Source organism: Oratosquilla oratoria, chromosome 17 (assembly GCF_046742065.1).
Source record: "Oratosquilla oratoria isolate Oo_2021 chromosome 17, ASM4674206v1, whole genome shotgun sequence".
Taxonomy (NCBI): Eukaryota; Metazoa; Arthropoda; class Malacostraca; order Stomatopoda; family Squillidae; genus Oratosquilla; species Oratosquilla oratoria.
The window spans coordinates 14,132,910-14,155,409 of NC_134793.1; the positions used below are offsets into that span (position 1 = coordinate 14,132,910).

General features: G+C 44.1%; 2 protein-coding genes across 4 annotated transcripts in view; both read left to right on the top strand.

The window, feature by feature from the left end:
- LOC143034155 (uncharacterized) overlaps positions 1 to 12,111 on the top strand; it is a 14,002-nt gene extending 1,891 nt beyond the window's left edge. Inside the window, exons 2-4 of one of the 2 annotated variants that reach the window (XM_076200100.1) lie at positions 7,795 to 7,913; positions 10,203 to 10,388; positions 10,570 to 12,111. In XM_076200100.1, the coding sequence (XP_076056215.1) occupies positions 7,795 to 7,913; positions 10,203 to 10,388; positions 10,570 to 11,694 (1,430 nt within the window). In that variant the 3' untranslated portion in view covers positions 11,695 to 12,111. The remainder of the gene's footprint in view (positions 1 to 7,794; positions 7,914 to 10,202; positions 10,389 to 10,569) is intronic. The other variant, XM_076200101.1, reaches the window with a different exon arrangement.
- Positions 12,112 to 17,215: 5,104 nt separating this feature from the next.
- LKRSDH (lysine ketoglutarate reductase/saccharopine dehydrogenase) overlaps positions 17,216 to 22,500 on the top strand; it is a 61,086-nt gene continuing 55,801 nt past the window's right edge. The window contains exon 1 of one of the 2 annotated variants that reach the window (XM_076200488.1): positions 17,216 to 17,351. The gene's annotated coding sequence lies outside the window, so the exon portion shown is untranslated. Of the gene's footprint in view, positions 17,352 to 17,449; positions 17,755 to 22,500 lie in introns of those variants that run through there. The other variant, XM_076200487.1, reaches the window with a different exon arrangement.

Sequence of the window (22,500 nt, forward strand, 5' to 3'; positions counted from 1 at the left end):
ATTGTTTACATATACGATGAATAGAAGTGGCCCAAGAACGGAACCCTAAGGAACTCCACTCGTAACATTTTCCATCTAGAAGTTTTGCCATTTATAACTGCTTGCACGTACGCACGCGCACACGCACGCACGCACACACATACACGCACGCACACACATACACGCACGCACACACATGCACGCACGCACACACGCACGCACACACACACGCACACACACACGCACACACATACACGCACACACATACACGCACGCACGCACGCAGATTCGCACGCATACACGCATGTTCGCACGCATACACGCACGTTCGCACGCATACACGCACGTTCGCACGCATACACGCACGTTCGCACGCATACACGCACGTTCGCACGCATACACGCACGTTCGCACGCATACACGCACGTTCGCACGCATACACGCATGTTCGCACGCATACACGCACGTTCGCACGCATACACGCACGTTCGCACGCATACACGCACGTTCGCACGCATACACGCACGTTCGCACGCATACACGCACGTTCGCACACATACACGCACGTTCGCTCGCATACACGTACGTTCGCAAGCATACACGCACGTACGCACGCATACACGCACGTACGTACGCACGCATACACGGACACGTACGCACGCATACACGTACGCACGCATACACGCAAGCACGTACGCATGCATACACGTACGCATGCATACACGTACGCATGCATACACGTACGCACGCATACACGCACGTACACGTTCGCACGCATACACGCACGCATACACGCACGCATACACGCACGCATACACGCACGCATACACGCACGCATACACGCACGCACGTTCGCACGCATACACGCACGCACGTTCGCACGCATACACGCACGCACGTTCGCACGCATACACGCACGCACGTTCGCACGCATACACGCACGCACGTTCGCACGCATACACGCACGCACGTTCGCACGCATACACGCACGCATACACGCACGCACGTTCGCACGCATACACGCACGCACGTTCGCACGCATACACGCACGCACGTTCGCACGCATACACGCACGCACGTTCGCACGCATACACGCACGCACGTTCGCACGCATACACGCACTCACGTTCGCACGCATACACGCACTCACGTTCGCACGCATACACGCACTCACGTTCGCACGCATACACGCACTCACGTTCGCACGCATACACGCACGCACGTTCGCACGCATACACGCACGCACGTTCGCACGCATACACGCACTCACGTTCGCACGCATACACGCACTCACGTTCGCACGCATACACGCACTCACGTTCGCACGCATACACGCACTCACGTTCGCACGCATACACGCACGCACGTTCGCACGCATACACGCACTCACGTTCGCACGCATACACGCACGTTCGCACGCATACACGCACGTTCGCACGCATACACGCACGTTCGCACGCATATACGCACTCACGTTCGCACGCATACACGCACTCACGTTTGCACGCATACACGCACTCACGTTTGCACGCATACAGACACGCGCGCGCGCACACACACACGGACGCGCACACACACACACACACACGGACGCGCGCACACACACACACACGGACGCGCGCGCACACACACACACACACACGCACGCGCGCACACACACACGCACGCGCGCACACACACACGCACTCACGCGCACACGCACACACACACGCACTCACGCGCACACGCACACACACGCCTACGCACAGGCGCACGCACACGCGCACACGCACGCACACACACGCACGCACACACACGCACACACACGCGCACACACCTCTCCTTTTCCTCTTATTCTTCTTTTTCCTCTTTTGTCATTCGTTCATTTTCATTCATTGTCATTACTCTTCCCCATTTTATATAATTTTATTTCCATATGTGCCTACGTGACCCACGTGTGGATCCTTTGATTTGAAGCTCGCTCAACCCATGCACTGATCCTTGTCCTCTTGATCCTTAACCCTAGCACCCCATTACCCTCTTAGAAGATCTTTGTTGTTTGCCCTCCACGTTCCCTGGGTATTTATTTGGCAGCTTATTGTGGCCAAGTGAAAACACTCGTTGGTCCTGAGGATTCATGGAGAACCGGGAGGGGAGTCTGGTGTCTCAACAGACCACCAAGGTGTCCAGGTGTGAAAGTAATTGGGGCGTCTAGGGCCCACACGAAGGTCGCGTTTTCGATTTCAATCTTGTTTGTAGAAACTCGTGGGGGTAACTAGGCGGCCTCGGGGGGGAAATGTTGCGTACTCGAGGCGTGGTAGGTCAGGATAATGGCGAAGGACTATGATGCCTGGAAGGTCAAAGTCCATAATAGACGGGACAGGGACCTTTCAAGAAGGTCGTTCGCGCTTGATTCTTGTGCTTATCAATGGTCAAATCGATGTCACAACAAGAGGGTTAGATTGAAATGGGGGTTCTGAAGGTGGAAAAACTTTTATTTTATTTATTTTTATTTATTTATTTATTTATCATTATTATTTTTCTTTTAATTGAAAAGTGTTGAAGGTAACTCGGTCACTTACTACGGGGTAATCATTCTATTGTCCCTCTCATATTAGTTATGTCAATTTATTTACTATTTATCTGCTGGTTTATTATAACTATACCTATGCATTTATTTATTCTATTATTTATATTATCATAATTAATTATTATATTTATCATTATTATATACTTTTTCAGCATCCGACCTAGTTATGGACCAAAAGGTCTCCTATCGGCATGCTTCGCCTTTGTAATACCCACTTCTGAGGGCGCGTTGATGACGTCATCGGAAGCGTCTTGGTTTCGGAATCGCTTAATTATGGGTGCGAGTCTCGCACTTCTCTCCGATTCACATCAGTGACTGTTACCTGCGCCAACAGTCCAAACATAATAATAGGACAGCAGTGACGGCTTCGGTCGCAGCTACGGGCCTACGGTAGGAGGCGCCTCACCCTTCACCTATCAATCATTAATGTGCCTTTAAGTGTACAGACGGTTTTCAGATATTTCCGAAAGTAGTCGTATTTAAACCCAATCCTCGGGATTTCTCGGTAAAGATGTATTTTTCACGATTGATCGGTGATACTTAAGGGACTTAAGCTCTGGCATATTAAGGGACTAAAGCTCGAGCATATTTCGCTTTCTTGCTTCACCTCTAATCTTCGACACAAACAAGACTCGTACGTTTTCTTGTCTCATTTCCTTTTCCAATATTCACACCCACTTGTTCCTTCCCTTCCTCTCTTCCGCCTCCTTCTCTCTTTCCTCTCTTCCACCTCCTCCTCTCCTTCCTCTCTTCCACCTCCTCTCCTTCCTTTCTTCCACCTCCTTCTCTCCTTCCTCTTTTCCACCTTCTCTCCTTCCTCTCTTCCACCTCCTCCTCTCCTTCCTCTCTTCCACCTGCTTCTATCCTTCCTCTCTTCCACCTCCTTCTATCCTTCCTCTCTTCCACCTCCTCCTCTCCTTCCTCTCTTCCACCTCCTCCTCTCCTTCCTCTCTTCCACCTCCTTCTCTCCTTCCTCTCTTCCACCTCCTTCTCTCCTTCCTCTCTTCCACCTCCTTCTCTCCTTCCTCTCTTCCACCTCCTTCTATCCTTCCTCTCTCCCCCTCTTTCTCTCCTTCCTCTCTCCCCCTTCTTTCTCTCCTCCCTCTCCCCCTTCTTTCTCTCCTCCCTCTCCCCTTCTTTCTCTCCTTCCTCTCTCCCCCACTTTCTCTCCTTCCTCTCTCCTTCCTCTCTCCTTCCTCTCTCCTTCCTCTTTCCTCTCTCCTTCCTCTCCCCCCACTTTCTCTCCTTCCTCTCTCCCCCCACTTTCTCTCCTTCCTCTCTCCCCCTTTTTTCTCTCCTCCCTCTCCCCCTTCTTTCTCTCTTCCCTCTCCCCCTTCTTTCTCACTTCCCTCTCCCCCTTCCCTCTCCCCCTTCTTTCTCTCTTCCCTCTCCTCCTTCTTTCTCTCCTCCCTCTCCCCCTTCTTTCTCTCCTCCCTCTCCCCTTCTTTCTCTCCTCCCTCTTCCCCTTCTTTCTCTCCTTCCTCTCTCCCCTTCTTTCTCTCCTTCCTCTCTCCCCCCACTTTCTCTCCTTCCTCTCTCCCCCTTCTTTCTCTCCTTCCTCTCTCCCCCTTCTTTCTCTCCTTCCTCTCTCCCCCTTCTTTCTCTCCTTCCTCTCTCCCCCTTCTTTCTCTCCTTCCTCTCTCCCCCTTCTTTCTCTCCTTCCTCTCTCCCCCTTCTTTCTCTCCTTCCTCTCTCCCCCTTCTTTCTCTCCTTCCTCTCTCCCCCTTCTTTCTCTCCTTCCTCTCTCCCCCTTCTTTCTCTCCTTCCTCTCTCCCCCTTCTTTCTCTCCTTCCTCTCTCCCCCTTCTTTCTCTCCTTCCTCCCCCCCCCTTCTTTCTCTCCTTCCTCTCTCCCCCTTCTTTCTCTCCTTCCTCTCTCCCCCTTCTTTCTCTCCTTCCTCTCTCCCCCTTCTTTCTCTCCTTCCTCTCTCCCCCTTCTTTCTCTCCTTCCTCTCTCCCCCTTCTTTCTCTCCTTCCTCTCTCCTCCTTCTTTCTCTCCTTCCTCTCTCCCCCTTCTTTCTCTCCTTCCTCTCTCCTCCTTCTTTCTCTCCTTCCTCTCTCCTCCTTCTTTCTCTCCTTCCTCTCTCCCCCTTCTTTCTCTCCTTCCTCTCTCCCCCTTCCTCTCTCCCCCTTCCTCTCTCCCCCTTCCTCTCTCCCCCTTCTTTCTCTCCTTCCTCTCTCCCCCTTCTTTCTCTCCTTCCTCTCCCCCTTCTTTCTCTCCTTCCTCCCCTTCTTTCTCTCCTTCCTCTCTCCCCCTTCTTTCTCTCCTTCCTCCCCCCCCTCTTTCTCTCCTTCCTCTCTCCCCTTCTTTCTCTCCTTCCTCTCTCCCCTTCTTTCTCTCCTTCCTCTCTCCCCCTTCTTTCTCTCCTTCCTCTCTCCCCCTTCTTTCTCTCCTCCCTCTCCCCCTTCTTTCTCTCCTCCCTCTCCCCCTTCTTTCTCTCCTCCCTCTGCCCCTTCTTTCTCTCCTCCCTCTCCCCTTCTTTCTTCTACTCTTCTCCTTTTCTTCCATTTCTTTCTTTCCTCGCCATCTCCCACCTTTTCCCTTTCCTCCCTCCCTCTTCTGTCTCGTTAATTCTCTCCCTACATCCCTAGTTACCAATTCTCCATACCTATTCGACACAGCTCTCTCTCTCTCTCCTACATGTCTCTCAAAAATTTTCTGTGGTTTTCACTCCAACGTATTATTTCCAAAAGCTGTTTATTTCCCATCAATATATACCCTCCACCCACGTGTCATTTCCCTCCTCAATTTTTCCTTCCATTTCAGTTTTTATTTTTTCTCGCAAATTTTAAACGCTCAATGCTTTTTAACTAACAACGTTTTCTTACACCTAATTTTTTTTTTAACTTCCAATGTTTGTAAATCCCAAGTTTTTTTCTTTGCCTACGAACGTTTAACTGTTTCTTTTTAATTCCTAATGTTTTTAAGTCCCAAATTTTTCTAATCCAACATTTTTCCAACGCCCAGCGTCTTTCCAACGCTTTTCCCGGCCCCAACGCTTTTCCTGGCCCCAACGCTTTTCCCGGCCCCAACGCTTTTCCCGGCCCCAACGCTTTTCCCGGCCCCAACGCTTTTCCCGGCCCCAACGCTTTTCCCGGTCCCAACGCTTTTCCCGGCCCCAACGCTTTTCCCGGCCCCAACGCTTTTCCCGGTCCCAACGCTTTTCCCGGCCCCAACGCTTTTCCCGGCCCCAACGCTTTTCCCGGCCCCAACGCTTTTCCCGGCCCCAACGCTTTTCCCGGTCCCAACGCTTACTATAGTTACCAATGTTTGCTTTAGTTACCAATGTTTGCTTTAGTTACCAATGTTTGCTTTAGTTACCAATGTTTGCTTTAGTTACCAATGTTTGCTTTAGTTACCAATGTTTGCTTTAGTTACCAATGTTTGCTTTAGTTACCAACGTTTGCTTTAGTTACCAACGTTTGTTTGAACTCGCAGTGTTTCTATAATCATCCAAGGTTTGTTTTAACCTACCAAGGTTTGGTTGCACCTCCGAAGATTTGTTTATGGTTTTGTTAATACCCTCCGTGTTTTTAAATTCCCATTTTTGTTTCGGCTCCCAACGTATTATTTCGGCTCTCGATGTCCTTTTTTTTTTCATCTTTCCCACTTTTTCAATTCCTAATGTGTTTTGCCTAACCCAAGTGTTTGTTCGTATATTTGGACCTATCTTACTTCCTTCTCCCTTACCCCTTTCTCACGTTCTTCCCATTCTACCATTGCTCCCAGTTTTTACCTATTATTTCAAACTTCCTCTTACCTTGTACCTTCCTCCCCTATTCCTATTTCATCCCCCCACTACCCCCCCCCCCGCATAAGTCCCACCAATTGATCATGTTGCCTGATCCCCTCCTCCCACTTGGAACTGTCATAATATATGGTCACCCCTCAAAATTACGTTTTCTTTTATGCTTGTAGCCAATAGAGAAAACTTGTAAATATAATTGAAGCTGTGCCTTCATTAGACATTGAGGAAACAAGTAGCAGAATTGTCTTAAAGAAGAAAAAAAGTGATTCACCATGGTCTTGAATCACGTTTTGGACTCGTGACTGACAGCTATTAGCCTCCCGGATGAGAGTTGAGCTCATATGACCGATATGTGGGTAATGCTGCCTTACACACACATAATCCCAACTCCCCACCCACGAGAGCTGTAGTAACGGCTCGCAGAGCAGCGGTACTGAGATTATTTCTACTCTGGACGGGATTCAAACTCGGGCCCCTGGAGTAGCGGTTGCGTACGCTACCACTGCGCCATCGAGCCGAGCAAAGGTCTGCTTGTATGCGTGTGTGTGTGTGCGTGCGCGCGCAGTCTTGTGCGTGTTCTTAATGTATTTGTATTATCTAGCACTACAAAATAAGGGAGCAACGTTCGTAGCGTGCGCGTGTGTGCGTGCGTGCGTGCGTGTGCGTGCGTGTGCGCGTGCGTGCGTGTGCGTGCGTGTGCGCGTGCGTGTGCGTGCGTGTGTGCGCGCGTGTGCGCGTGCGTGCGTTTGTGTGCGTATGCATGTGTGTGCGCGTGCGTGTGTGCGCGTACGTGTATGCGTTTGCGTGTGAGTGCGCGTGCGTGTTTGCGCGTGCGTGTGAGTGCGCGTGCGTGTGGCGTGCGCGCGCGTGCGTGTGGCGTGTGCGCGCGTGCGTGTGTGCGCGCGTGCGTGTGTGTGTGTATGTGTGTGTGTGTGTGTATGTGTGTGTGTGTGTGTGTGCGTGCGTGCGCGTGTACGTGTGCGTGTGCATGCGTACACGAGTGTTGTATAAATGTGTAGGGTACCAGAGATAGGCACCTGGTCGTTAACAAATCACGAGGAATTAGGGAAGAAAATAAATGAAGAGGTAATAACATTATCAATAGACATGACCGGAACATAGGGGACAAAAAATAAATAAATAGATAAATAGGTAAATAAGTGAATGAATAAATGTAATTAGGAGATAAGATAAAACACTGACTGCATGTAATAGTATTCAAGAGTTGGTGGGATTCCAATGTTAATATTTCTATTTTATTCTATTTTATTTTATTATATTTTTTATTTTTTATTTTAGTTTTATTATTTTATTTTTCATTTTATTTATTCTATTTTATTTATTTATTTGTTTACTTATTTATTTATCTATTATTATCTTTATCGATTTCATAGATAAAATAGATACTGAGCGTGTGGTACATTTTCGTCAATGTGCGTTTCCTTTTTTTTTCTTTTTTTTTTTCTTTTTTCTTTTTTTCCTTTTTTTTTTCTCGGTAGGAGAGGCAGATTCTCGTGGACAGCCGATTCAGCAAATGTCGTCTTCATTGTCACGATCTTCGTCCTTCTCGTCCTCGTCGCCACGCGGGATGATAATGTTGTCATCCACACCATCGGAGGTTTGTAGACTTTTGGGACAGAAAGTGACGAGTTTACGCCGGGAGGCGCTAAGTAACTGCGGCCGAAATCTTCATCCGTGTCCTATGCGCTTTAGGGAGTACGGGATTCGAACCCACAACTAAGCGAGTGCGATACCAACGCGCTTCCGATTTTGCCACCCGCGTACGTAAGGGATCCGAAATATATAATTATATATTTCGGATCCCTTACGAAGTAACGGGTTCTTCCATTCTTAGGGAAAGTATTTTGCCGAAGAGGTTTCGTCATAAGGGTGGTAAGGAGATATCTGAGGTCGATAGATAGGAAGGATAGTAGAAGGTACAAGTGATAATCATTCTATTGTGGGAGTTGAGTCTCCAATAGTAAAAAAAAAAAAACTTGCGTGACTGATCAGTAGAGATGTCTAAAGCCCCTGAAATATTGATTTCATTAAATGTCTACATTCCACACGGGGATCCAAGACTAGGAGGGGGGTGGGGGTGGAACAAGTGGTGAGGTACATTGGCGCAGATACACAGATAAACCGACTTGAAAAAAACAGAGGTGTTGTTTTATCAGTATCGGCGTCGTCCTTGTCAGAAAGCGCATAAAAGAAAACTACGAATGCTGATCATACAACAGCTCTCCTTCACTTTTGCAATGTAATGAATACCGAATCTGTTGACAGCAGACGTCATAGTTTTTATTTATTATTTTATTATTATGATTTTTTTTCGCATCCGACCTAGATATGGATCAAAAGGTCTTCTGTCGGCATGCTCCGCCTTTGTAATCCTTTGTAATATCATGCCGCTAAGTCAGTTTCCCAACCTGAGGGGCTAGCACCTCCTGGGGGTGCTGAAATAAATTATAGGGGGTGTTGGAAAGCGATGCACACAAATTTATATGCATCATTGATTACCTACTTGTGCATACTTGACTTTTTCCATGCTATTTTATTTTTCTAAGGTATTCTTGTTTCTTCCACAAATAATATTGTCAATTTATTTCAATTCTCAAGAAAATAAATAGAGCAGTACACTTTACTTCCTTTTATCCTTCTAATAACAAGATAGGGGTGTTGGACTGTTTAGACATAACAGGGGGTGTTAAGGTCGGAAAAGGTTGAGAAACGCTGCGGTAAGTTGAGGTTTCGATCTGGACGGGGTAGCGATCTAGATCAAGGGTTCCCATCGTATTGTCTCGTGTATGCAGTGTTTATGTACTGCTGTTCAATAACCTCCTTGAGGTGCTTTCGACACCGAATAAAATCGTCAAGAAGTCCTCTTCTTCTGTTGCAGGATGGTGGATTAGCGCTCGTCACAACGGAGTTTACGAAGTCAACTACGGCACTCAATGCATTGTCTTTTCTTGTAATCGATTGCCTTAATTAGCACTTGTATGACATGTAGTGCCATAATCTCGGCCAACACTACTATCACCACTACTATCACCACTACTATCACCACTACTATCACCACTACTATCACCACTACTATCACCACTACTATCACCACTACTATCACCACTACTATCACCACTACTATCACCACTACTATCACCACTACTATCACCACTACTATCACCACTACTATCACCTCCACTACTATCACCTCCACCACTATCACCTCCACCACCTCCACCTACACTAACATCGCCATCACTAGCATCACCGTTACCACCACCAGCATCACCACAACACCACCAGCATAACACACAAAACTGAATCAAAATCACCAGCGCTGCATGTTCAAGATCCGTTCCATCATCCTACAATTATGAGTTAGAAATACATTGCATTTCAGGTCGACTTAAGTCCGAATATCCGCCAAGAGACTAGTGCACGCAGTCTTAACTGAAGAAGTATCCTGGCCAATCAGATTACCTTTCTGGTGACAGGGAAAATTAAATAGTTAAATGAAAATAACAATATATAAAACGTTTAGCTAGAGAAACTATCAGGGGTTTTCTGTAACTATCTATATATACCTAGGGCGGCTTCTTCCTTATAAGAGAGGTACATACATACATACATACATATACCAAAGGCTTTTTCCGCCTTACACGGGGGGTAGCCTATAAGGGAGGTAGCTAAGTCAAAGGCTCGCACCCACTCCCACCCATTCCTCTCCTATCCACCACCTTTCCTCCTCCCCTCTCATCTTAGCTACTCATGGATGAAGTCACCCCTATCTCCTGCCCACTGCCCAGGTCAGAAGCAATGCAGCAAGACTATATTAAAACGTATTACATAATGTTGAAGGAATGTACATTAGGTTTCTGATTCCTCTTGACACCCTGTGCTCCAGAAGATGGCTGGCTTAGGGGAAGCATTCGGCAATGAAGAAGAGAATCTACGGTCGGACTGTTGTCAAGCCATGTTGAAGAGCACAACGGAGGAACACCATCACAAAAGCTGTGACGAGTTCGGGGCGCCGTCCTGCGTGCCCGACGCTTATGAGAAGGACAGATTACTTCGAATACGCCTATGTCAGGTGAGAGTGGGGAGTGTTAACTTTTAGTGGTTCTCAATCGTATCAAAATCTGATAAAGTTTGATTTATAAGAATTGACATGACTTCATTTGTACGTGTACAGTTGACTGTTTTTGCTATATTAATACTTGAAAACGTGCAATTTCTCACACACTAGTCATTTTTTTCTTGTTCTTCGACAGGCCGGCAGCGATGACTTGTCCCAGCGTGTGCGTCAGTTGGAATGGGACTCTGCATGCATTCGTCGCATGGCTATGTGCCCCTACCCTCTGATGAAGCAGTTTCGAAGAACCTTGGGTGAATTGGTTCGGCTGTGTCCGCTCGTCACGATGCACCTGAACACCCCGAGTGCTCACGACCACATGGAACGAGGAGAGTCCCCCCAGCCGCCCCTGGGGGAAACTCACAACCTGAAGGGGACGATGATCGAGAAGGCCCAAGAGTGGTGGGTTGAGAACGAACGGAACAACGAAGAATCTTTCGACTTCGACGGAATCGCTCCTCTACATTCCCTCGGAAGTGTGGCTGTCCAGTTGTTCATGAACGAAGGAAACTCCTTCAACGCTGACGTTGATGATGACTTGACCGACGACGATTACTCTATCACCGCTGTCGCTGACAAGAACTCTACATTCACCATAGACGACGGTGATGTAACAGAGCGCTACGATACAGACAAACAAACCAGTGACGATGACAGTGAGGTGGGCATCGTTCCCAATAGCGCTGAAACATCCTCGGTTGTCAATGATGCTCTTCCGATCATCATCGTCACCGACGCTGACTTACCTCCCGCCACATATGAAATAAACTCTATTCCATTTGCCGCTGATGACTCTCCTCCCAACGCCCCCGCCACCAATGAACTGACTACAGTCACAGCGCCTTCCAGTTCGGTGGAACGAGAAGGCTACTGTATCGACAACCAGGAATCCTCGGCTGTGTTCAAGAAGAACCGGGCTACACAGACAGACACCTTGGAAACTTCATTTATCCCAGAAATGGATGATTCCCCTCATGGATATATTCGCCACTCGAAGGATCTTCATCTCTCGCCGTATGGGAGTCGAGATAAGATACTTGAAATCATTAGACATTTAGAGACATACCTGGCGACCGGGGAGGTGGTAGTAAGCGACGGAGGCCTATATCGAACACCAACCTTATCCAGAACCTCGTTATCCCGTAAAGAAATCGCCCAAGCCCCTCCGACACCAGATGCAACACCTGGAAGTGGGTTCAATAACCTAAACCCAATAGACTTGGAAGCTATATTAAGTATACTGAATACACCAAACTCTTGCTGAAGTATATTAGTTTCTTCTTCGTCGGCATAAAGAATTCCACAGTCTTGGGCTTTGATTTTGAATTGTCATCGGCGAAAGGGAATCAAGATCCGTTGAAATATGAACAGCAGTTGTCATAAAAAAGTCTTGGTAATTCTTTGTAAACCCTTGACGGGTCTTGTAGGATTATTTTTAGAGTACTTGCTTCTATCTACACACGTATGAATGATATACTAATGTCGTATAAGGTATTGTTTCATACATCATTTGAGTGTTAGATAATTTTTGTAGTATTAATTTTGTCAGTTCCTAATGTTTTAGTTTTAGTTTATGTCCCAGGCAGTTGTGTCCAGTAAACAGTTTGTTCAGTTCTACCGATTCTGCCTATTTTGAGTGATCGTTGATTCTGAGTAAGCTCTGGGTTTTGAGCGATCGCTGGCTGTGAGTGATCGCTGGCTGTGAGTGATCGCTGTCTGTGAGTGTTCGCTGTCTGTGAGTGATCGCTGTCTGTGAGTGATCGCTGGCTGTGAGTGATCGCTGGCTGTGAGTGATCTCTGGCTGTGAGTGATCTCTGGCTGTGAGTGATCTCTGGCTGTGAGTGATCGCTGGCTGTGAGTGATCGCTGGCTGTGAGTGATCGCTGTCTGTGAGTGATCGCTGTCTGTGAGTGATCGCTGTCTGTGAGTGATCGCTGGCTGTGAGTGATCGCTGTCTGTGAGTGATCGCTGTCTGTGAGTGATCGCTGTCTGTGAGTGATCGCTGTCTGTGAGTGATCGCTGGCTGTGAGTGATCGCTGGCTGTGAGTGATCGCTGGCTGTGAGTGATCGCTGTCTGTGAGTGATCGCTGTCTGTGAGTGATCGCTGTCTGTGAGTGATCGCTGTCTGTGAGTGATCGCTGTCTGTGAGTGATCGCTGTCTGTGAGTGATCGCTGTCTGTGAGTGATCGCTGTCTGTGAGTGATCGCTGTCTGTGAGTGATCGCTGTCTGTGAGTGATCGCTGTCTGTGAGTGATCGCTGTCTGTGAGTGATCGCTGTCTGTGAGTGATCGCTGTCTGTGAGTGATCGCTGTCTGTGAGTGATCGCTGTCTGTGAGTGATCGCTGTCTGTGAGTGATCGCTGTCTGTGAGTGATCGCTGTCTGTGAGTGATCGCTGTCTGTGAGTGATCGCTGTCTGTGAGTGATCGCTGTCTGTGAGTGATCGCTGTCTGTGAGTGATCGCTGTCTGTGAGTGATCGCTGTCTGTGAGTGATCGCTGTCTGTGAGTGATCGCTGTCTGTGAGTGATCGCTGTCTGTGAGTGATCGCTGTCTGTGAGTGATCGCTGTCTGTGAGTGATCGCTGTCTGTGAGTGATCGCTGTCTGTGAGTGATCGCTGTCTGTGAGTGATCGCTGTCTGTGAGTGATCGCTGTCTGAGTGATCGCTGTGTGTGAGTGATCGCTGTCTGTGAGTGATCGCTGTCTGTGAGTGATCGCCGTCTGTGAGTGATCGCCGTCTGTGAGTGATCGCCGTCTGTGAGTGATCGCCGTCTGTGAGTGATCGCCGTCTGTGAGTGATCGCCGTCTGTGAGTGATCGCCGTCTGTGAGTGATCGCCGTCTGTGAGTGATCGCCGTCTGTGAGTGATCGCCGTCTGTGAGTGATCGCCGTCTGTGAGTGATCGCCGTCTGTGAGTGATCGCCGTCTGTGAGTGATCGCCGTCTGTGAGTGATCGCCGTCTGTGAGTGATCGCCGTCTGTGAGTGATCGCCGTCTGTGAGTGATCGCCGTCTGTGAGTGATCGCCGTCTGTGAGTGATCGCCGTCTGTGAGTGATCGCCGTCTGTGAGTGATCGCCGTCTGTGAGTGATCGCCGTCTGTGAGTGATCGCCGTCTGTGAGTGATCGCCGTCTGTGAGTGATCGCCGTCTGTGAGTGATCGCCGTCTGTGAGTGATCGCCGTCTGTGAGTGATCGCCGTCTGTGAGTGATCGCCGTCTGTGAGTGATCGCGGAAATAAATATTTTCGAGATGTTGCAATATGTATCCTTCCTTGAAGTGAACGAGCATAAAACCCAAGCGAGCTTCCAATCACACTTCACTCGAAAGTGGTGGACCTAACAGACTTAATTATTAAATTCTAAAGCCTATTCTAGACTAGTAATTAGATCACAAAGTTTTTGTTTGAAAAGATAAAGACGTCATGGTATTTAAAGCAGGCAAATATAATGGCTGTATTACGTATGTACCATTAATCACTTTGGTTAAGAGTAATGAAAAATTAATAGGAGAGGCTGGGATTCCCAGTTGTCTCTTAAGCGGCTGTAAATTCGGGCGACCAAATTCATTTGTTTTTAAGTTGTTAATACTGGGAGATTATCAATTTATATTATTTTCGTCATGAGTGATTTTCTTACCCTAATTATAGTGTCTAGTTTCAAAGTTGAAAAAGAGTCAAACTATTGCAGTACTTAGAACTCTTAATAAGACTTGGACAAAGTAATCATTTTACTTTGAAAGGCCTAAGTATAAACTCTTAGACTTTGTTAGACAAAATGAAAAACTACAAAGGCTAAACCAATGTCTGAAGCCTAATTCACTAACATCTATGATTTGTGTGATGCATCAGCTCAGGGGGCCCCGCAAACAGTGTTTAAAAAAGGGCAAGTCGGCAACTGACCAGTGACGGTATCATTTTGATTTTCTCGCAGCATTTGATTATGCAATTAATTGATGTTGAAGGCTGCTTGTCAAACTATAAACATAAAAGCAGTTCCTCTTTATTGGTCTGCTAAAAAGAAAGACCTGGATTTCATTGTATCGTCCACAAAACTATAGTACATATAAAGTTCATTAATCTACTGCGCTGTAGTCCCAGTGCCTGGCCGTCGGCCAAAAACTCGTAAATCAATCAATCAATCTACTGCGCTGTAGAAAACTCGTTCAATAAACCTGTCTTACGAGGAACGTGTAGAGCAGGGGTTCTCATTACGGGTGAAATTCACCCCCAGGGTTGAATTTTGGGTTTTCTGGGGGTGAATTGTAACCACATTAAGTTTACGGAGTGAGGAAAGCAAATATAGGCTCTGGCCTGTCACCTGGGCTGGAATTATACCAGTGCCGACCCAGGTTAATCTTAGGATTAGGAAAGTGTTACGTTGTGCGATAATATCTGCATATTATTTAGAATGCACCTTTTGAAACAGGCAATCTTGGAAAGGAGGGGGGAATGACATTCTGGCAAAGGGTGAAAGGGGTGCATGAGCCAAGCAAGGCTGAGAACCCCTGGTGTAGAGGCCAAAAGGTAGAGAGGTTGGACAATCATTCGATTCTCGTAACCTTGCTAAATCGACAATAAGTGTGTTAGCTTGACACTTCTCCACGACTCAGCATAGATAGCCACCCCACACGAAGAAAGGAGAATGAGAGAATTGAGGAAATGCTGATGAAATCGGATGATAAGAGCAAGACGGCAGATGACAAATTCTTGTCTCGCCCAGAATCAATCGTCCGAAAAATCGCTATAATTAGCCAAATACTGCTAAGGCTCGAAGTAAAAGAAGAGAAGTATAGACTACAAAGCTATTCTCATTGAACCCGTGTTATAGGAATCAAGATGATGGGGTGTCGATGTTAAATTAATCTTGAAACCATATTTGATGACAAAGTATACAAAGAGATAACATCTGGGTAAAGTGATTATGAATGACGAAATATAGGAAGTACTTATCTGATACTGATAAGATAATACACAAATATATACGACTAGACAAAATGAAAAGGAGATAATTTATATTTTTTCATTTGAAGCAGGAGGATAATTGAGTTGTGAAATTATAATAAACAAATTAGAGAAAATATCCAAAATAGAAAAAATACGTTCAGATTGTACACCCAAATGCAGAAGAGATCATTTAAAAAAAAAAATAATCATATTTTCAGGCACTTTGAAATGGAAGTCGGTAACGTGAGGCATAGGCGTAGTATTCAATAAATAGATAAAAATAAATAGAAAATAAATAAATAAACAAACGAACGAACGAGCAAACAAACGAACGAGCAAACAAACGAACGAGCAAACGAACGAACGAACGAGTGAACGAACGAGCAAACGAACGAACGAAAGAATGAACGAGCGAACGAATGAACGAACGGGCGAACGAGCGAACGAACGAACGAGCGAAGGAACGAACGAACGAACGAACGAACGAGCGAACGAGCGAACGAACGAGCAAACGAACGAACGAACGAACGAGCAAACGAACGAACGAACGAGCAAACGAACGAGCAAACGAACGAACGAACGAGCAAACGAACGAACGAACGAGCAAACGAACGAACGAACGAGCAAACGAACGAACGAACGAGCAAACGAACGAACGAACGAGCAAACGAACGAACGAACGAGCAAACGAACGAACGAACGAGCAAACGAACGAACGAACGAGCAAACGAACGAACGAACGAGCAAACTAAGGAACGAACGAACGAAGAAAAAAATGTTCAAATTCTTTCCAAGATCATAAAGCACCATCATGATAAGGTAACAGTCAACAGTGTGCAATATACCTGTTTGCAATTCATCTTCCAGCCCTGGCCTCCAGTGCAATACTTTGTGTCCTCGTAAATCCTATTTTATGATACACAAAGGTACTTTGTAATATTTTCTAACTCGAAACATGCACACTCAGGTGTGCTTGATATGCGCTTGCACATTATGGATTACTTATATAATCACCTGTAGTAACTCGTGTATTTATGAAAAACATGATGAGGAAGATGGATACAGAAGACACGAGTCTTGGTTCGAGTGTATTCTTAACTCAGAAGCAGCTTAGGGCTTAGAATAATCTGTTAGAATAATATGCTAGAATAATCTTGGACCCAGACCCGTGTCTTTCTTCCATCACCATCACCATCATCACCTTCACCATCACCATTACCACCATCACCATCACCATCATCACCATCACCACCACCACCGTCGCCGTCACACATGTCTCGAATTATTAATTGTCTGTGACGCTTCATTTATAAAAAAAAAATCAAACCTTTTTACCTTCTGATGCGCAATTACCAATAAATGGAAAGATGAGATGGAGAACTTTGCAGGAGTGATGTGGCAGAGGTTGACGCATCGTGCGAGTTATGGAATGGCATGGAAGAGACCTTTGTTCAGCAGTGGACTCAAAATGCCTGATTGGTTAATTCTTATAGGGCTCCATCATCGGCTTTCCAAATGTCAACCCAAGATAGATAGGGGTGGATTGGAATAGAAGCCATTACTTCGAGTTAGAAACTAATATCAGAGTAATCAAAATAATTTAAAAAGTAAATATCAGACAACCCAAGTTTAATTTTGAAATAACTTGTTTGCGTGGTTGTAAATAATTACCTATTCTTTCATGATCGGAAACTTATCTCCACTAATAAAGAATGTTGGTCACTATTAACTTCTACTACATTATCTTCATTATTCCACCTCTTCGTTGTGATATTGTCCCCAAGGATAGAGGCGCTCATTGTAATCACTGCTGAGAAAGGAACATGAAGTGCCAACTGCCTAGGGGAGATGGCAGCACGGTCGTTCTGTGCCCACATGCGTTCTAGTACACGGCACCCGCAATCGAATGAAAGAACCAGGGCCCAGACCAGTTGCCTAAGAGAGGCAGTCGCGTAAAGTCATACCCTGTGAAGTTCCACCGAAATGTAAGTGTTAAGTGGAGGTGTGATGTGAGAGGAAATGCGTGAGATCTGTGGTGTGTGAGGTATATTTATGGTGCACTGGGTGATGTCTACGTCGTACGTGGGTTACGAAATAGTGCAGAAGTAGAAACGCGTGACTAATCCATTGGACTTAAGATCGTAGCATGACCTATGCATTTGAGAAGACAAATAAAGTGTTATTTCCACTCTGTGGAACAGCGTACTCTTGAACATCGCCTTGAACGCCAGTAAGACCATTTTTAAGTAACAACAGAAAACTGAAGCCTATGGTACTTTCGTATTATTTGATTGTAGAAGTAGTCTTGATCTGGGAAAACAAACATACTTCATAGCGAGGTCCAAAAACCATACTTGACCGGTTCAAAAGCCCATTGCGGTCCTCAAGGTTTGTAAGACTAGATTATTGAAAAATTGTTACATTATTAAATTCATATTAATGATCCTGCTTTGGCTTGAGATGGTGGGGTGAAAAGTTTATAAAGATACAATTTTATAGTAGAAAAGATGGCTCAGAATATTGTAGAAGAAATTTGATGATTATTTGATCACTTCACGAAGATTGGTCGATATCTGTAGTGACAAATATATGAACATGTAAAACATTTGTTTATTGAGAGTGGTTAAAATGAATTAGCTAATCCTTCACTTGTTTCAAGAAATTTATTCTCGTCATCTGCATGGTCAGAATTATGCAGAACTGTGAAGTTTGTTGCATCGTATCCTTGCCAATACTTATCCTGGATTCTCCTAATGCCTGAAGAGAGAAATTCGTTGCAAATATGAAAATCAGCTGAAGACGTTTTCTAACGAAGAATGCGAAAGTGCTTTCAACAATACATGGATAAACGAAAATCTGTTGCCGTGTGTTTGCATGCGTGCGTGCGTGTGTGTTGGTGGGGGAGAATGAAAGGGAAAGAGGGAGATTCACCTGGGTCTTGTATCATATGCTGGACTCTTGATCGACAGCTTTTTACCCTCCCGAAGGAGAGCTCAGTGTTCATATATGGCCCTATATGGGATAATCGTGTGTGTGTGTGCGCGCGCGCGCGTTTATCTAATTGTAGTGTGTAGAAAAAGAGCTATGTCCATTGGGTCCCATCTACTCTTTAATGTACAGTTCCTTTGAGGATCGTATTTATATTTGAAGTCATGATTTGTCCCAGCTTGGACTGTATCACCCCCTAAGTTATTCCAAGCATTTATACATCTATATGGAAAACTGAATGTATGTGTGTGTGTGTGTGCATGCATGCGTGCCTAAATGTAGTATACAAGGAAGGAACTTAAGTGAGGTCTTGTCTCCAGTGTATGAGTTGGTTGTCGGGTGATGAATCCCCATCGACCTGACTATAGTCTAGCTAGGATAGACCACCCGGTCGCGTGGGATTTGTAGTTGTAGAAGAGGAAGAGATGTCTGTATGAAAATGGAAAGATACTTGTGTATAAAAGAGGGCTATTGCCACCGGGCGATTTTTAGGAATATTTATTTCGTGGGGTCGTGGCTATGAAAACCCCGGTTTGAGCACCACCGGTATGCGTCGAAATAAATTCAGCGAGGCTACGCGGCGACCTTGAGAGTGGTCTGCGGAGTGAGGGGTTGGTGTAGTGAGGGCATCTGGGGAGAGGGGAACTGAGCAATGCTGACCAACGATGCGTACTTTTAATTTATCTATTTATGTTGTTTATCAGTTTATTTATACATTTATTTATCAGTTTATTTATACATTTATTTATCAGTTTATTTATACATTTATTTATCAGTTTATTTATACATTTATTTATCAGTTCATTTAATGATTTATTTGTTTATCAGATTCTCAATTCATCAGCTGATTTACCAACTGATCAATTTATCAACCGATTAATCAATTGATTTAACTGATTTGTCAACCGGTTAATGAATTGATTAAACTGATTTGTCAACCGAGTAATCATTTATTTAACTAGTCAGTTGATTTATCAATTTATGTATGATTTGTCTATCAGTTAATTTATCGAATAACCTATGAACTTATCAATTTATCGATATTTTTTTTTAAGTTTATTTATATCGTTTTTTTTTTTTTTTTTATAACTAAACTACTTTCATAATTTGGATGTGAGTTGGAGCTGAAGAGACCAATGGGTGGATTTCAGGCAAAAAAGGGATCATGTTCATTTATCGAGGCCGAACTGAACGCTGGGAAATATCCGGTAGGAAATGTGTGATTGATTGCGCCTTAATGAAGACGATACGAAGAACCGCCCCCCCCTGAAATATAAATTTTTTGATAATAGTAGTAATAACAGTAATAATAATAATAATAGTAATAATTATAATAACAATGATAATAGAAATAATAATGATAAACTCTAGGGTGAAGACTACATATGAGCAAAGCTTCACGTGACTTGTAATTATTTAGCAAAAAATAATAACTAAACAGATAAACGAAAAATAAATATAACGAAAAAATAAAGAAAATAAATTAAATGAAGTGTGGTACTTGTAATAAGATGAACTGGACAAAATATGCCAAACCTAAGGATGACAACGTCTGGAAATGCCACACGAAATTTGTGATAATTACAGTATCGAAAAACATGACAGTTTCAAATAAACAAATTGTGACAAATAGAGATAAACTAAAATCAAATCGCCCAGAATTTAACATTTACTGATATTTCCACTCTAGTATAACAGTGCATATGATTTATTAGCATGCAAACTAAGAATCATTATTGGAACACAGGGCTCTATACATCAAAGAAACTGCCACATTCTCTTCCAAAGATCCCTTGAGCTATAAGGACTGTGTATATTTTTGCCAACTTAGCCAGTCAATTCAAATATAGGTTCACGTAATGTCTTCATGAAATGAACGTATTGACGAATCAAGAGCAGGACGCTAAGCAGGTATTTTCGAGAAAACAATGTTATATTTTTACGGGAAGTACGTTGTAGGTATCTTCAGACTAACCCCATTTAAACTTGAAGATCCTGGGGCAGATGTAGAAGTTGATAAGTCCTGTAAAATGTGATAATGTAACAAGTGTGTTTGTAGGCTTATATTAGTTAATTGGCCAGTGTATTAGGGGGGGATGGTCATTTGTATCCGAACGAAGTCATCGTAATAACCCAAGCGCAAAATGGACTCGAAAGAACACCGTTGGAGGAAAGTAAATGGGAATAGGCCCACAGAATGTGATCACCGTATTCTGAATACCTATTTTACAATTTCTTCACTCTAACTGTCCTTTTTTAAATTAATTTAACACATGTACATTTCTTCGCCTGTATATGCAAGCTATATATATATATAATATATATATTGTTTGTGTACGTATGCATAATATACACGCTCAACTGGCACCGTGAAAGAAGAAAGGACATTGAACTGTGTGAGTGGCTGCTGTGTTGCCAGTTTGGCACGCTGTAGCACTGAACTCCATCACTATCGTAGGGGAGGGGTGCCACGGGAATGAATGAAACAACAAGGCTTGAAACAGAATGAAAGTAAAAAAAAACTGCCGTCCAGTCCTTGTGGGGCTTGGTTTAGATGGACACAACCCTTTAGATGCAGGAGTGCCACGGGTATTAATAGCATAGGTTGGATATGGCTAGATTAAAGTGAAAAATGTCACCCGTTAATGATGTCGACGGTTGGGCGACTCGTGAAGCCCGCCAAACGTAGTAGGCCTTGCGGTTGCAAAGGGTCATGCTTGTTACATTTAGCTTACATATATTTTCCTCTGCTTAATAAAATTGCTTGGTAGCAGCCGGAACATATATATATATGAATCATTTAATGGTAATGAAAAATAATTGTCCGTGATCTTCACAAAACTAATCGTATCTCTTCATCCTCCTGTGCACTTTCCATTTACTTGTGGGCACAGGAAGTTATTGTTGGTTGTATCCTGTGCTAGTTTTGTCGTTTTATGTGACGAACGAGCAGGGTATTGCGGTGGTGATGTCTTTTCTGATACCTTTTCCTGTGTACGATAATTTTATTTGTCTTCGAGCCATTGGATACGCTTTGCGACGTTACCAAATGAGCATTCGATACATTTAAAACACGACTGTCGTTTGCCAAAGTGCAATACCGGACGTTTCGGACGGGACAACTGGGCTTCATTGTTATACATTTATTAAAACGTCTTTTAAATAAGTTATTTTGCTTTTTGACAACATACCAAATAACATTTGGTATGTTGTTTTCATTATTAACCAAAAGAACATATAAACTTAGCTGAAATGAAAAAGTACATTTAATTTTTCCTGTACTTTGGTAGATATGCATGTATATTATTTATATATTTCAATTCAATCAAATATTCATTGCACACAAGAATTAAATATTTCACAGCAAGCTATGACGATTATGAGATAAAATGTATCACATAATGAACTCATTAAAAGATAATTCACAATTTATCCAAAATCAGTAGTACAATTCATCATAGATAAATGAAGAAAAATGAATATAACATCTTAAATTATTTTGATCATTCTAAATCATAAGCACAGTTCACCACAGATATATTTTCGAATCTTTATTGAATTTTATAATGAATGGTAAAATTAGATAAAATCTTGTATATCAATGAGGAATGTTAAGTATATATATATCTTAGGTCAAACTCCTATTTGGAGGTGACATTCCAAGTACAAAAACGGTCGTTTGACCTCAGATCAAGAGTGAATGACGTTAATCCTTTTCTTTCGCATAGAATAGAAAAAATCTAACACATAAATTTGATTTACTGTGATTCTCTTAAACATATTTTCTTGGAAGTGAAACTTACCTCAATTCCACTAATGGTTATGCAATCATATGTTTTTTGTAGGCTACTTTTGAAATTCCCTTGAGAAGTCACAATATCTTTGTCTATATCAAATAAATAATAAGTAAATAACCAAATAAATCGCTTGTGAAACCAAATAAGTTTAAATAAGACATCACTTAAAAGCTGTATGTATGAATGGGGTCGAAATGTCCGGGGTCGACAATGTCATGAGTCCAAAACGTCAGCGCGCGGCCGAAATGTCACCGAAAAATAAAAACATGACGCATGCAAAATCCTTGCTGACTTTAGCCTTCAACGGCAAAAATTAACTGGATATGGATCATTGCAATCATTTCAAGTT